This window comes from Chiloscyllium plagiosum, chromosome 3 (assembly GCF_004010195.1).
Source record: "Chiloscyllium plagiosum isolate BGI_BamShark_2017 chromosome 3, ASM401019v2, whole genome shotgun sequence".
Taxonomy (NCBI): domain Eukaryota; kingdom Metazoa; phylum Chordata; class Chondrichthyes; order Orectolobiformes; family Hemiscylliidae; genus Chiloscyllium; species Chiloscyllium plagiosum.
Window position 1 is genome coordinate 131,411,457 of NC_057712.1, and position 16,941 is coordinate 131,428,397.

Below are 16,941 nucleotides of genomic sequence, written 5' to 3' on the forward strand. Positions count from 1 at the left end.
GGTCAAGATCCCTTTGTAACCTCAGGTAACTTTTGTGCAATCTTAGTTCTCTGCCAAAGGACTAAGTCATGACTTCTCACGAATCTTGTGCATATGCTGCACTTGCCTTTAAAATCCAAAATTCCACCCTCCTTTGATTTGATTCATGCGTGGATTTGGATGCTGTTTTAGACTAACACATTTTCCATTTTGATGATTTTCAAGTACCCGCTCAGCAGCTCTTTTGTCCCTGGCTCACTTTTGATTTAGCATTGTCTGAAGTTAGTTTGATATCTTTCTCCAGTCTCTCAAGTTTCTTTGAAACACAAAATTCTCTTCCTGCTGCACAGTTATTTGTCATCTTTTCAACTTCAATAACTTGGGGTTTAAATAAATGCTGCTGTATGCTTTTTGTTTGTTCTGGAGGTCATTTTTTCATAAAATGAAGACATTTCAAAACCTCAACTAGGAATATGACTATTCCATGAGGTTAATGTCACCTGACTCTTTCGCACCAAATTTGTGTGAATTGTACATCAAATCATATAATGGCATGAAAAAAAAAATGTCCTTGTAACAGTTACATACAGGATAATAACCATGACTCTCAAATGTTGATCTGTTATCTGTGAAGAACTAGAGTCAAAGTTTACGCAAGATAAATGGAAAATTCCAGGGTTTTTTTTGCCAAGAATAGGGGGTCAAATTTTACTTGAGTAGATGTGGTATTGCAACAGCTGTTTAACTTGCACAAGGTGCAGGAACTGAATGAAGTGCATCAAAAGCTATTGAAGGAAATGAGACCATAAATTGCAGAGACTCTGATCATAATTGTTAGTCTTCCTTAGACCCAGAGAGCTGCCAGAGGACTCTGGAGTAAGTCCAGCAATTACAGATCAGTTAGTTTAACTTTGAGGAAATGTCCAGAAACAATAAATCAGGATCGAATTAAAAGTTACTCTTATACATGGGCATGTGTAAATTAAGGAGAGCCAGCATGATTTCTTAAGGGAAAACACTGTTCATGTTGCTTGCTGGAGCTTTTTAAAGAGGTAACACACGGTTGATGAGGGTAATGTTGTTAATGTGGTGTACATGGGGTTCTCAAGTGTTTGTTGCTAACATGAGTAAAGTTAGAGCTCATGGAATAGAAGGGAACGTAGCAACTTGGATATAAAAGATTGATAGGAAATCATTGATAGTTAATGGATATTTTGGGGCTGGGAGGGAGGTTTTTGCTTTTCCTGATGTGCATTAATGACCAAGGCCTTTGTGTACAGGGAGCAGGTGCAAAAATTGCACATGATACAAAACTTGAAAATGTAAACTGATGACAGTGTAGAACCACAGAAAGTCATTGAGTTAGTAGAGTGGGTCAATAGATGGCAGATGAAGTTCAACAAGGAGAATTCGCGAGGTGATTTTTTTTAGAACATGGAGACACAGTATAATATAAAGGGTACCACTCTACACATTGTGTGGTAACAGGACTGGATGTAGAAGTTCATTCAGAATAGCAGGACTGGGAGAGGGAGGAGTTAATGGAACATAAAGTATAAGAGCAAGGAGGTGATGCTAAACATGTAGATGACACCAGTTGTCTCAACTGGAGCATTGTTCCAGTTCTCTGCTCCCTACTTCAGGAAACAAGTTATGTGAATGTGATGTGTAAGAAACAAGAGGATTCAGGATGTTTCCCTTTGAAAGGCGAAAGCTAAGAGTTTGAATATTACTTTTCAAAATAGAGAGTCTGGACAAAGTAGATGGGGAGAATCTGTTCCCACTCTTAAATGGATTAAGAATGAGAGGGCACAGATTTAACATAAATTGCAATAGAAGCAAATAGGATGTGTAACTGTTTCACACAACAAGGAAGGGTCTGAAATATATTGGTTGCAAGTGTGGTGCAGCTAGCTTTAATTAAGCTTTTCAAGAGAGTATTGGTTGATTATTTGATTAGAATCAATGTTTAGTGTTATAGGGAGGCATATAAGATTATTAAAGGATTGGACACTCTAGAGGCAGGAAACATGTTTCTGCTGATGGGTGAGTGCTGAACCAGAGGACACAGCTTAAAAATGCGGGGTAGATCATTTAGGACAGAGATGAGGAGAAACTTCTTCATCCAGAGAGTGGTGGCTGTGTGGAATGCTCTGCCCCAGAGGGCAGTGGAGGCCCAGTCTCTGGATTCATTTAAGAAAGAGTTGGATAGAGCTATCAAGGATAGTGGAATCAAGGGTTATGGAGATAAGGTAGGAACAGGATACTGATTAAGGATGATCAGCCATGATCATATTGAATCTCGAAGGGCAGAATGGCCTACTCCTGCACCTATTGTCTTAAGTGGTGATGCTCATTTGGAGAGCTGGTGTAGACTTGATGGGTTGAATTGTCACCTCTTCACTAACTATTCTGAGATTCTGGCCCTGTTACTGATTGCTAATCGACAGACATTCTGATTTTAAGATGTGATGAATTGGCTCAATTGCTGTTTACTGGTTGCTACATATGACAGAGTGCACAAACTCTGGTTGTGATTAAAAGGGCTGTGCTGTATGGGATTGAATATTATTCTCAAGGTGGAGGTGGTCTTTGTTGCCTTGAAGCTGTTTAGTGCATTCGTTCGAAAGTGGAATTTGAAAATGAGGAATGGAAGTCATACATGTTGTGTTTGCTTTACAGATGGCAAAAACAAATCAAAAGACAGCAGCAGCAGCAGCAGCTCTGGATCTGTGAAAGGGCAGATGGTGAGCAAGCCCAGCAGCATATCTGGAATAGCACAGTGTTGGCATGGAATCGTACAGCAACAGGCAAGTGCAGGGATAAGGAATTTCCTCGGCTTGTGGAATTCTGACTTTCAGGTCATGCAGTTTCATGTTTTAATGTGCTGCTTTTCATCTGCCGGGCCTCGGGTGCCCTTCCTCCTTTTAATCCACTGCCAATTCCGACTTGCTTTTTTACTCTCCCTGTGTTCGGGAGATGAGGAGGCCAAACCTGCTGTAGCTGCTGATCTCCTTCTACCTGCGAGAGCCCTTCTACAGTGGATTGTGGTCCTGATGGGTGACTGAAGATGGAGTGAGTGGAAAAGAAGCAAATGGGAATGGAGTTATGTGAAGAGACGGCATGAGTGGAAGTATATGGTTGGGTGTGGCTGAGAGGCTTTGATGGAAGGGGTGTGGGTGTGTGTGTCGGGGGTGAGAACGTAGTTGTGTGTGGGGTTGGGGCAGATTGATTACATTGTGGACTGGATTGCATACTTTGTCATACATGTCGTTTGAGTATATGAAATAATAACCTGTTACAAAGTAATTAAAACACAGCTTTTCATGTTTGTGTTGATATGATATACAAACTTTAATAGTAGCACCCTGCTACGTGTTACTGTGCTGAGGTAACTCAGGAAACTTTACTTCTGTTATAAACTAAAACTTAATGCAAGGTAGTGACATTATGGTATGTTATGATCCTTGCTTCCCAGTCAATACATAGACTCTGGTCTCTTGCTTCTGATTGGGGTCAGCAGGCTCTTCAGACATCAGTTTCACGCTCGGTGTATACTGTGGTTACTGAAAGCTGATGTTTGTTAACATTTTTTCACACCACAACCCAGGGCATGATGGGATGATGTAATTTAATTAATTGACATTGAGGCAGTGTTCCTTTCTAATTGGTTTAAGATTGGATCAGTCTTCATTTGGTTCTGCTTCTTGTCATCTGAATTATTCTAAAGTGCCGTGAGTATTTGTACACAGCAGATCTGTCAACAGCAATGAGATAATGAGTGTTAGTTATTGGAGGATTGTTGGTGAATCACCAGGAGAACTGTGCTGTTTGAACAAAGGGCCTGTACTTGTTACTATCCACCCAAAGTCCTGGAGTAGATGTAGCTTTAGTTTCATGTTTTCTTAGGATATTTCTGATACTGTATTGCAGTGCTCGCCCAGATCATATGCAGAATCCTACCATGGGGCATTATTCATGAGGACAGTCATCCCTTTACTCCATGTTAACATTGAACATTGGAATCATAATGTGCAAGCAGTTTGATCACTTTAGCATTACTGTACCCCACCTCACTGAGGACAGGATGAACGTGTTGGTTGATTATTTGTGTATTCAAAAGTAAGATTTGAAACACTTAACCAATAACATACGGAATGGTTCATTTCATGGAGTGTTGCTAGAATTTGTGTAATATTAGTGGAAGAGTTAATACTTGAGTTCTCAGTTGCAGAAATTTACTTAGTTTTACTCATTGGCCCCACATCTAAGTATTTAGCTTAGACATTGAGCCTCAGATGCAGTAATTTTAAAACATTGCAAAAATAATGTAAAACTGACCATGGTAGTGTTATCATTTGTTCTGACTGTACTTTCAGGTAAAACGATTCCTGGATGGAGCATGGAATTCTCCTGATTTTGTCAAACGTTACAGGGACATGTACCTGAAGTTGAAGAATGCCATGGAGGAACTGTTTGGCCAGCAAACGGCCTTTGTATTAGCAATGCGCAAGGGCTTCTCAGCAGCTCTGCTTCAGCTATCCCACCTCACTGCCATGCATGTAAGTGAAAATATGACCAGCTGACCTCACTGAACAACTCCAGCTACAGTCTGCCCATCTTGTATTGCCTGAGGCCATGTGATATTCAAACTCTGGGTACAAGCAGAATCAAAGAAAGTAAGAAATAGCAGTAGGAGCAATTTCCCCCTCTAGATCCTGGTCTGTTCTCAAAAATCATAAAACTTAACTCCACTTTCCAGCAAACTCTTGATTCTCTTGTCAATCAAATTCTGTCTAATTTGGTAGTGAATCTATTCCATCTCCCAGGCTCCAATGCTCTTTTTGACAGAGAATCCACAGACACAATAAATTCCTCCTCCTCTTCCCCTGTTTTGAAACCATGCCCCCCTATGTTCCATACTATAAGGGCTTCCTCTCAGCATTATCCCCTCAGAATCTTGTTTCTTCTCATTCTTGTAATGTCCAATGTACATAGGCACAACTAGCTGAACCTTTCTGCATAAGACAATCTGTTCACCTCATGAATCACTGGTTAAACGAATTCCATGGCAAATGTGTCTTTAAGTAAGACAAAAAGAAAACTATCAACAGCATGTGTTGATTCACCAACACCCTGTGCAGTTGTAGTAAACTTTCTAACAGTTGTATTCCATTCTTGCAGTAAAATCTAACATTCCATTTGCCTTCCTCAACAGACTGTATCAGCTTGCGAACATCTTACATTTCATCGATGAGGATACCCAAGTTCCTCTGCACCACAACCTTAAGTTATCTCTCCCCATTTAAATAAAATATTATGTTTCTATTTCTATTAAAGGAAAGTCACATTGCTGATGGTATACTTCATCTGTCTGATTTTAATCTATTCATTTCACCTGTCTCTAGCCCTTTGCACTTCTTGTATCCTCCTCCCTACTTGCTTTTCCATCTCTCTTTTTATTGTCCGCAAATTTGACTGCAGTACACTTGGTCCCTTTATTTAGGTCATTAATATAGTTTGTGAATATTTGAGGCTTCATCCTTGTGCCAATAGTCTTATGGATTTAACTACAGCAAATGGACTGCAGTGTTTCAAGAAGGCAGCTCACCTCCACCTTCTCAATGACAGTTAAATTTGGATAATTAATGTCTCACCAGTGATTCCCACTTGCTGTGAATGAATAAATACAGCCTTACGTTGGTGCTATCCTGAAAATGACTCATTTATTTTTGGATTGTTTCCTGTTTGTGAAACAATTTTTGTATTGGCCGATGCTGTAACCACAAAGTCATTAACTTTACCCTTTTCTACAATTTTTTATACGGCATCTTATGACTTAAACTACCCCACCAATAGCATTTTTCTTTTCTATTTCATTAATGCCCCCCCCCCCCCGCCCCGAATCGTACTACTTTGAGACGATTATTTCTCACCCTGATACTTTTCTCATCCCCTGTTAAAAGAGCTGTCCCTCTCCTTTGCTATTTTTCTGTCTTTTCCAAATATGTTCCATTCACTTTCCAAGTCTGTCTTCCATCCATAAGACTCAAGACAAGAGTGTTATGGGATACTCCCCACTCTCCCAGATGACTGCAGGAACACCATTCAGGACTTGATTGGCACCCTATTTCTCTTACACCAATCGTGAAACAGACTCAGTCCTCGCATCTTTCTTACCCTGCTCCAATTTTCTCATATGCAGAAATTACTACTTTCCTGGTTCTGCTTTTATAATTTAGTCCTTTTTATGCTCAAGCGTTCTAAGAAGAACCTTTCTTTGTCCAAGCTATATCGTTGGTATTCATTGGACCACAAGAACAGGATCATTCCCTTCCACTCAATGTTGTACTCCACATAAGGAGATGCCTTAAACCATACAACCATAGGAAATAGAAACAGAAGTAGACGGTTCAGCCCCTTCAAGCCGGTCGTGGCTGATCAGGCATCCCTTACTTCCACTTTCCTGCCCTTTCCCTTTCACCCTTAATCCCCCTACTGATGAAGAATCCAGCATTTAACCTGAAATATACACAAGGGCTCTGCCTTTACAGCTTTCTTTGGCAAGAAGTTTCAAAGACATTCAACTCTGAGAAAACAATTCCTCCTCATCTCTGCCTTCAATTGATGTCCCTTTGTTCTGAGACAGTGCCTTCTGATCCTAGACACACTCATGAAGGGACACATCCTCTCAGCATTTACCCTGTCAAGCCCCTTAAGAATCCTTTATTGTTGACTGAGATTAGCTCTTATTCTTCTGAACTCCAATGGGTACCATCCCGACCTGTTTAGCCTTTGCACACGAGACAATTCCTCTATTCCAGGGATCATCCGAGTGAATTTTCTCTGAACTGCCTCCAATGAAATTTTACCTTACTTTCAGCTAGGGGACCAAAGCAGCGCTCAGACTTGCAGATGTGCTCTCGCCAGCACCTTACACACTTGAAGTAAGACTTCCCCACTCTAAATCAGCAACCCCCTTGAAATAAGGGCCAATATTCCATTAACTTTCTTGATTACCTGCTACTCTTGTATGCCAACCTTCTGTGTTTTATGCGCACAGGTGTTGCAGCTTTCCAGCAGTTTTACTCCATTCTTTTGTTCTCCCTTCCAAAATGACCAACTTTGCATTTTCCCACATTATACACCTTTTGCCAACTTGTTGGCCAATTAAATAACTTATCAGTTCCTCAGTCTCCCTGACTATATGGTATCCTACTGAAGCATTCACATTCTCCCCTTGTGTTGTCAGGATTAGTGTGGTCAGTCCTACCAACAGCTGCTGACCAGTTTAAAAAATGAAAGGTTTGATTTATTCATTTGTTCCCACATAGAATGTCATTTGTCATGTTTGAGTTATTTGGATGCAGTGTCAGATGTGGAAAGCTGATTGGAGGGTTTAAAACATGGAGCTTTCGCATAGCTGGCCGTGGGTTTTGGAGATTGGGTGTCTGGATGACATGTTCAAGAACTCTGAAGAGAAGATGGATTTTGGAGATGGGGGATTATTTTCTAAGAACTAAGGGGTCAAGGTTTGATTATTGAGAGTACAATGTCCATCGAGTCTGAAGACAAAGACCATCGATCATGTCAACAAACACAGGCACTGGGAGGGGATGTTGGGTAATCAGCAGTTCAGTGGTGGTAGATCTTAGCAAGAGTATTGGGGACTTTTAGAGGGAGGTTGACTGAATGGGCTAGTGGGAGGGAGGAAACTGATCAGATTGTCTCAAACTTGGTGGCGAAAGTGTCCTTACACATGTTGAAGTTGAGGATGATGGAAGAAAGGTATTGACAGGGTCATATGCAGTTGTGAAAAGTAGACAGGTTTGTTGCTGGGGTGTGAGAGGAGGTGTGATGTTGGGTTGGTTGTCTTTACATTTCGAGATGATCCTGCAGTAAGGCCTGAATGCAGATGGACGCAGTGAAGAAATGTGGTCTAATTTAAAATACAGGAATTACTGAATTGTGATTACTGGAGATGGGGGGTGGTCAATGGTGGAAGAAAATAATGCCTTTGTACAGCCATGTCACAAGTAGAAATTCTAATTTATAATTCCAATCTAAATATAGTTAAGAATTTCCAATTTGTAGAAGAAAATGTTTTTGGAGATAGTGGTAGTTTGCAAGGTGACCGTCCTTGATGGTTGACCAGCCTTTTGGAGGAAGGAATTGATGGCACTTTTCAAAGAGGCGGAGAGCGACAACATTACATAAGGAAAGGGGTCCATCCCCAATGTTAGATATTTGGCCAAGAGATTAGTTGATTGAGAATTCATTGTTAAAAATCATACAAACCACCTGAAGGAGCAGCACTCCGAAAGCTAGTATTTTCAAATAAACCTGATGGATTATAACTTGGTGTTGGGTGAGTTTTAACTTTGTCCACCTCAGTCCAACACTGGTGTCTTTCATTATTGAGAATTCATTGAGAATTGTGGTCAGGACAGTGTGTCAGACAGAAGGTGGTCTGGAAGAGAACATTAGGAAAAATGGCGATGAAGGTAGGAAGGGCACATGAGTGTGTTTTGTTATTGAAAACCTTGTCGTAATGGAATGAGTTAAATATACCCCTGTCCTTCAGGTCAGTGAACGGTTTGCTCAGTACATTGATCAACGTATCCAAGAAAGCGAAATGAGCACAAGTAAAGTGGAAACACTAAACCAGCTGCAGCAATTCCTGGAGCCGATGCTGTTCCTCTCTGGACTTGAGCTCGCTAACATGTTTGAACATTTCTACAGGTAAAGAGAATGTTTACATAAATGGTGATAAAGAGGACGGTAATATCTTAGCTATTGGTTCAAGTTCCTAATGGTTTGATAAGTCCTGATTTCAGAGCTCCATTTGTAATCCCTGAGAAAAATCAGCCACAAGCAGCAATACCAAGGTGACAACCAATTTTCTATTAAGTAGCAATGAAGAACAATGGTTATCTCCAAAATGAGAGCACAGCCACTTTCTAGGGCGTTTAGCAGGGCTGCTGCTACTATTGAGAGGAAATGGTGCTAATCCAGAAGTGCAGGCTAACATTCTGGAGACAGTCAGAAGATGCACAACACCGGGTTATAGTTCAACAGGAGGAGACTTCACTTGATGAAGGAGCAGCGCTTTGAAAGCTTGTGATTTCATAGATCTTTTGAATATAACTTGGTGTTGTGTGACTTCTGGCTTTGTCCATCCCAGTCCAACACTGGCACTTTCACATCCATGTCCTGGAGAGATGGCTTCAAATCCTATGAAAGCAGCTGGTGGAATTTGAAATCAGTTAATAAAGTCTGGAATATAAAACTATAATCAACTGTATTTTTAAACTGCACTTTGGTTTACTAATACGATTTAGGGAAGGAAACCTGCCATCCTTAGCTGGTCAGTTCTTCATGTGACTTGAGACATCGTAATGTCATTGATTCTTAACAAACCAGTTGGTTGAAAAAAAATTAAGGAATGGCAGCAAATGCTGGCATTGTCAGAACTGCCCACCTCCTATGAATCAATAATGCGCCCAACACACACCCCCAACCCACAAACACACACACATTAAAAAACACACAAAAAATTCGGGGGGTCATGATTGATTAGAAGCTCATCTGGAGCGCTGTCTTGAACACAGTGATTGCCAGAGTAAATTTGAGCTTAAATATTTTGTCTCAGCATGAATCAGAAGTGTGATGGAATACTTTCCAATGGTTAGATGAATGTAGCTCCATTAATACTGAAGATGCAGTACCCCCTCCCTACCTGATTGTTGTAAGACCATACGAAGTAGCAACAGGAGTAAGACATTTGGCCCCCGTCAACCTGCTCCACCATTCAATAGAATTATGGCTTCAAGAAAGCAGCTCATCATCACTTTACTTCTCTCTAGTTGTAATCAGCAGCAAGTTATGAATGGAAATATCTTGAAATAAACTTTTTGTTGCTGTTTTCTCTGAACTCTTCCTTGTTGACAGATACTATCTGGCGGATCGCCTTTTGGGCCAGGGCAAAGTGTGGTTAGAGCGAGCTGTGATCGATCACATTGGGGCCTGTTTCCCCAGCAGATACCCTCAACAGATGCTGAAGAATCTGACTGCGTCAGATGAGCTACAACAGGAATTCCACCTTTACAGGTTGCAACAACTTGACAAGAAACTGGAGGATGTGGATGACGAAGTGAGTAGATGATGTCCACTTACATTGGCACAAAGGCAGGTTGGAGTTGCAGCACCTATAGTCCCTTCACACGAATCTGTGGGAGTTCAATCTATTTCTTGGTCTTGTGAATTTTTTTAATAGAAAACTGTGAACTGAGAGACTTCAGTTACTTGAAAACATTCAACAATTTGAGCCTTTTTCTATACAAAGTAGCAGATTCAGCCTTTCTTGAATTATGAATTAGCTGGAATAGTTCAGTTGTGGAGCATCCTCAATAAAGATAATTACTGATAAATCCAACAGAGATCTGAAATGTCTGAACTCAGTTTAGTGTGTGAATTTCTTCACCAGAAGCAAAGTTTCAGACAAACGGTTCGAGCCTTAGATGACCCGTATGGAGTTTGCATGTTCTTCCCATGTCTGCATGGGGTTTCCTCCCAGAATCCAAAGTTCTCAGAACTGATGGTGGCGAAGAAAAAGTTGTTTTTTATGCAGAAGACAGGTTGGGGGAGGGCAAAAGGCATAAACGATAGGTGGGAATAGAGCCCAAAGAGAGAGAACAACAGTTAGACAAAGGAGTGGAAAATGGTCAGCCTCAGAGAGAGGAGAGATACAAAAGGGTGCGGGCGGGGGGGCAATTTTTTCACACAGCGGGTAGTGAGCCTCTGGAATTGATTGCCAGAGGTAGTGGTGAAAGTGAATATAATTTTGTCATTTTAAGCAACATTTATACAGGTATACAGATGGCATAGGTGTAGAGGCATATGGCCCAAATGCAAACAAATGGGTCTAGTTGTGCAAACTGGGAGGCATCAACAGCTTGGGCTGAAGGGTCTGTTTCCATGCTGTAGATCTTTATGCCTCTGTGTAACTTAGGTGGATTGACCAAGCTAAATGTTTTGGGGTGGAGGTGGCGGGGATGTTATGTTTGGATGTGGGTGGCATGCGTTTTGGAGGGTCAGTGCTGACTTGAGGGACCAATGATCTCTTTGCACACTTGTAAGGATTCTGTGATTCATAAAGATTTGATGTTTTCAAAAGGAAGCTAGATTCGTAGTTCTCAGACATTTTTGGTTGTGAGACTTTGTTAAAATGGTTTAGTAATCACAAACTTGATCCAGATTACAATACTCAAGTGTTGCACATAAAGGATATCTTAATGTTGAAGACAACAGGTATTTACATGTTTTCTATGCAGTTCATGGCTACTGCCCTCCTGCATGAGACAGCCAACTGTTACAACACAGCGTTGAAACCCTCTGTGTTAATTAAACCCAACACCCAGAAAAGCTCACCTCGTCTCGTAATCTGTTAAAATACGATTGACAGAGAACTCTCAAATTCCGCTATTTGAACAAAATAATATCTATCTTTTTTAACTCTAAAGATGAACATTAAACAACTGTTCACAATTCTAAGCCCCCTTTCTCTTAATGTCTTATTATCTGCCTCCATATCTGTAAGTATATGCTGTTCTAATAAGGTACTTACTAAAATTACATCAACTTAATTTCAAAACCACATGACTGCTGTTGTCATCTGTGTCTTTCTTCTTCCAGCTATTGATCTCCCTGGGTTTTTATCTGTCTTTTTACTGCGAGTATGTTTCATACCTTTGATAGAGTGTTCCCTAATTTCTTGGAGAGCAGGATGTTAGCTCTCCAGACATTTCTTTCTCAATGGCAGTTGCTCTCCGACCAGTGTTCAAAATGCCCACATTATATACCCCCCCAACATCAGATTGTCTTATTGGTTTGATGTTGGCCAAACAATAAATTCAAATTCATTGGGTTTTAGTATCCTGGGACATAATTTAAATTGGTTAAATTCGAATTGTTGTCAAAACAGCACCCAAAACTCAGGTATCCATTTCACAGCCATATGTTACATATTTTCAATTTTCCAGTACACTCTGGGACTGCCATCTAGTCATATACACAGGTTCTTGTAATCTCTCGGTTCAGAATAGCATTCAGTCTCTCTTAAAGGTACAGTACAAGCCTTCAACTTCATAACACAGTCCATTAGTGCCTGCATTTCACTCCTAGCTCCCATGGGCGTGAGAATAAAAAATAGAAAGAATTGCTTTCAGGCTGAGATGATGCCGATGGAATCGGAGGAGGTCTGTAAGGTATCAACACCACCACTGTAATTTATGTAATATGTCATTATGTAGTTCTGTGTCCAATTTTAGTATTAGAATCTCTACAGTGTGGAAACAGGCCCTTTGGCCCAACAAGTCCACATTAACCCTTTGAAGAGTTAACCCACCCAGGCCCCTTCCCATCCCTGAACACTCTGGGGAAATTTAGCATGGCCAATTCACCTAACCTGCACATCTTTGGATTGTGGAAGGAAACCAGAACACCTCGAGGAAACCCATGCAGAAAAGGGGAGAATGTGCAAACTCCACATAGATAGTCACCTGAGGCTAGAATCGAACCAGAGTCGAACCAGCGAGGCATCAGTGCTAACCAAAAGCCACCGTGCCGCCAAGATAATGCTTCAGTGAAAAGCCTTTTAGTATTTTAAAGATGATGAACAACAATGACTATTTGCATTTGTACATTCATGAGTTTGACAGTGAACTTTATCTTGCGCAGATGATGGAAGACCAGCCGCCTACAACAGCAGAAGAAACTGATTTGAAAGTCCTCGTGCTTTCTCCACGCTGTTGGTCCATATCTTTTCTCTGTTATCATGATAATCCAAGAGCATTCTTCCCATCTGCCCTCAGCAATTTCCTGGAGGAGTTCTCGGACTTCTACACTATTAGTTAGTATTTGAATCAAATTGAAAACTGTTGTCTTTGTGCTTAGAACAAAGGAGAAGAAATAAAAGTTCTAGTACAACAATTTAAGCCAAATGAATGAGAACTGCTGCCCAGAGATAGAAGTAGTTACATTGTTGTCTAATAAGAGAGTTATGACAAAGATGACTAAAAAGGAAACATTTACAAGACAGGGGCATGGAATTACTTTTAAAGAGCCCATAAATTCAGTACTAATTGTAAACTGACTTTGCTTGTGGCATTATGTCAGGATTTTCTGTGCTGAATAAGTCCTTGTTTATGCAGTCTCAAGTGGTGTGCCAAATCTTAGAATGAAACCCATTAGGTGCTCATCTGAGATGACCATGGGTTTTAGCTTTTACAGTTTGTACAACCTCAGTTTTGTTTGTAGACTGTGATATCACTGAAGCAGTACCACAGGGTGAGAGAGGTTTGAATTGAAGACTCCATGAATTACTACACTTGAATTTATCTTGTCAAAGATTGTGTTAGATTAGATTAGATTACTTAGTGTGGAAACAGGCCCTTTGGCCCAACAAGTCCACACCGACCTGCCGAAGCACAACCCACCCAGACCCATTCGCCTACACTTACCCTTTCATCTAACACTACGGGCAATTTAGCATGGCCAATTTACCTAACCTGCACATTTTTTGACTGTGGGAGGAAATCCATACAGACACTGGGAGAATGTGCAAACTCCAAAATAAGGCAGGAATTGACCCGGGTCTCTGGCGCTGTGAGGCAGCAGTGCTAACCACTGTGCTACCGTGCCGTGTTGAGTGAAGGTGAGATGTTCCATGGTGTCTTTGTTTGATGAAATTGTATCAAAGCAGTAATTAAATCCCTGTAGTGGAGTGAAAACCTATTCAGCTGCTTTACTTTGGGATGCACCAAATAAAGTATGGTAGATGGCACATTTATTTTGCAAGCTTTTCGGACTTGTGTTGCACAGCTGCATGATGATTCATAGATGTCATCTCTGTCCTTTAGAAACAATTATGACCCAATGAGTTGATTTCAGACTTTGTGAACTGAAATTCAAATTTATTTCAGCTTATCTTGTGACCTCCATTCCAGCCCTGTTCCCAGGCTTCCCCTGTGTCTGCTTCTATTGCTTACTCTTTCTGGCAGATCATTTAGCCAACATGTACCTCCCCGCTTGGAGCATGCATCAGAGGATATATCCATTGAGGACCCAATTTGATACCCCTGCTGCGACCTTCTTTAATATCCATTCCTTTGTTTCCCAGTAAAAGCTGCTCTATTGTTCCTTTACAATAGTTTGTTCCTTTACAAACTATTAGAAAATATTGGAAATGCCCTACATGCTTATTAATATCTGTAGAGAGCCATAGTTAATGTTTCAGGTTAGTGACCATTTGTCAGACCTATGTTTTTTAAGATAGATAGGAAAAAGGAGGCAAGAAGAAACAACATATATTTATGTACCTTTAATGTAATAAGATATTGTAAGATCCTTTGGATGGAAGTTATAAAATTAGATACCAACCTGTGTAAGACAATGAGGTCAGATGGTCTAAAGGTAGAACAATATAGAAATGTCAGAGAAAGAAAGAGGCCATTCAACCCACAGAGTCTTTGGCTGAATAAACGAGCTACCCATTCGGATCCCACTTTGCAATGCTTGATCTGTAGCCCTGCAAGTTACTGTGCTGCATGTCCTTGAACACTATGGGCAATTTAGCATGGCTAATCCATCTAAACTGCACATCTTTGAACTGAGGGGGGAAACCCACACAGACATGGGGAAAACGTGCAAACTCCACACAGATGGTCGCCTGAGGTGGACTTAAACCTGGGTCCCCAGTGCTGTGAGGCAGCAGTGCTAATCACTGAGCAACCATGTTGCCCTATTATTGTATACACCTCGATTAAGTCACCCCTCAGTCTCCCTTTTTATGAGGAAATCAGCCCTAGCCTATCCAATTGTTCTTCATAACTGCAATTTACAAACCCTGGCAGCATTGCTGTAGCTTTTAAATCTTGTCCCACTAGCCGAAAGGAGGTTTTGGGGAGGAAATTTGTTGTTTAGTGCCAAAGGCCCTTCAGACTGAGTGATTTAAAACTTCAGCATGCTCAAGAGGCTGTATTGGATGAGCACATATATCTCAGGAGTTGGACGGACTGGAGATAACACGGGGAAGAACATGACAGGGCCACGTGAAGAGAATTTTCAAATCAAGACATTTCTTGACCAGAAATTAATCTGCAAGGATAGAGACTGATGGTGAGTGAGCCTTAGTGCAAGCTGAGTTCTGGATGGCAAAGTTTACAGAAGGTTGGATGTGGGAGATGACTCAAGTGTGCTTTGTAGCAGTTAACTCTAGAGGTAACAAAGATACAAATGAGGATTTCACTAGTGGATGAGCTGAGGCAGAGGCGATGTGACTGATTTGGAAATAGCCGATCGTAGTGATGGTGTGGATATGTGGTCATCAGCACTGCTATTGTCCAGAGCCTGGTTTAATATGTTTGTTGTCAGGGAGGGGTTTGGAGTCAGTAGCTAGGGAAGAGTTTAAAGTCAGGAGTAAGGATGATGATTTCAGATTACCCAGTGCCAAAGGAACATTTACTCTGCCATGACCCGTTGTGATATAATGGTGCAGCAGTCGGGAAGACAGACATTGCAGAGGTAGTGCTCTGACTAAGTTTAGATCAACATGGGACCAGTAGAATGCGGTCCTATCCAACTGTCCTATAAAAAGAGCCACTAGATGAAGACATGGCCAACGTTGTCAAGTCCTGTAGATATGTTGACAAGGGCGCGATGAAATAGTTTACCTTTGTCACAGTCACAAAGAATGTCATTTGTGATTTTGGTAAGACCTGTTTTGGCAATGTGAGAGGTTTTGAAACCTGTTTAGAGGGATTTATGGAATTCCAAGCGAGAGATGGTGGGTCTGGACTCCCCCACCATCAGGAACATCCTTCTTGCATCTAACCCCTCTGGTCCTGTTAGAATTTTGCTTAGCTTACAGATCAGGCACCCTGGAGAATTATGTAGGTGGAAGAAGAGTCAAGATAGGGACAAGTTATTTGGGCACAGACAGGCTGAAGGGATACATCTACCAACGCAGTCTTGGTTATAGATCTTGGGAAGGAAGTACAGATAGACAATCCTTTATCCAAAATCCGAAAACCTCCAAAATCTGAAGGTTTTTTGTGAAGTTTTTTTTCCCATTAACAAGGTTGTTTAGCGTGCAAACAGTTAACCCAACTCCACACTCTCTTGATATGTGTCACTCAGATACGATGTGGACGGTGTGGCCCAGCTCTGACAGGCCTTAATTCTGTCACAGGACCCGTATTACTCGCAGTGAGTCTGCTCTTCGGTAAGATTTTTAAAAATTTCACCATCAAACTGTCACTTATTCTGAAATTCAAAACATTCTGAATTCTGCAAACCAGCTGGTCCCAAGCATTTCGGATAAAGGATTGTGCACCTGTAAGAACATGGAGGGAAGGACTGCAGAGGAGGAATTTCTTGATTTAATCAGTGTGAAGCTTCATGATTCAAGAGGAGGAAGGATGAATTGTTTGGGAATTGGTGTTCAAGCTATGCCAGACAGCAACAACATTGTCAACAGGATAGATGACAATATAGTTTCAGAGCTGAGATAACGGAGTGCAGCACCTTCAGCTGCAGGAAACAACTTGGATGAGCCAGAGAGGAGCAGAGCAGTTGAAATGTTTGTTGTCTTGCCAGCAGTTATCAATGGAAAAGATTAATGAACATCCAATGGACATATCCAGATGGAAGGAGAAATCGGAAGATCGGAATAAGTGCCCATTGTTTTGGGGTAATGAAAGATTTCTGTCCAAAGAGCTGGAATTTAAGGCATCTCGAACTCACCTCCTCTCGGTGAGGGTGAACATGGTGAAACTGAAGACTCCTGCGGAGGACTGATTGCTCAGTCAGAAAGTAGGAGGTCAGAATGAATCATGAAAATATGGCAAGGGATGAAATTGGAAGAAGGGATAGAGTTTGGAGAAAGTGGTGGGGAGAAAAGGA

The 16,941-nt window shown here is 41.2% G+C and overlaps 1 protein-coding gene across 5 annotated transcripts in view; it reads left to right on the forward strand.

Annotated features, from left to right (window-relative positions):
* Positions 1-16,941, forward strand: part of LOC122548553 (cullin-9) — a 199,871-nt gene that overhangs the window by 129,238 nt on the left and 53,692 nt on the right. For all 5 annotated transcript variants that reach the window (XM_043687355.1, XM_043687359.1, XM_043687356.1 and 2 more), the window contains 5 exons: positions 2,662-2,789; positions 4,359-4,541; positions 8,564-8,721; positions 9,931-10,132; positions 12,718-12,889. In XM_043687355.1, coding sequence (XP_043543290.1) covers positions 2,662-2,789; positions 4,359-4,541; positions 8,564-8,721; positions 9,931-10,132; positions 12,718-12,889 — 843 coding nt within the window. The remainder of the gene's footprint in view (positions 1-2,661; positions 2,790-4,358; positions 4,542-8,563; positions 8,722-9,930; positions 10,133-12,717; positions 12,890-16,941) is intronic.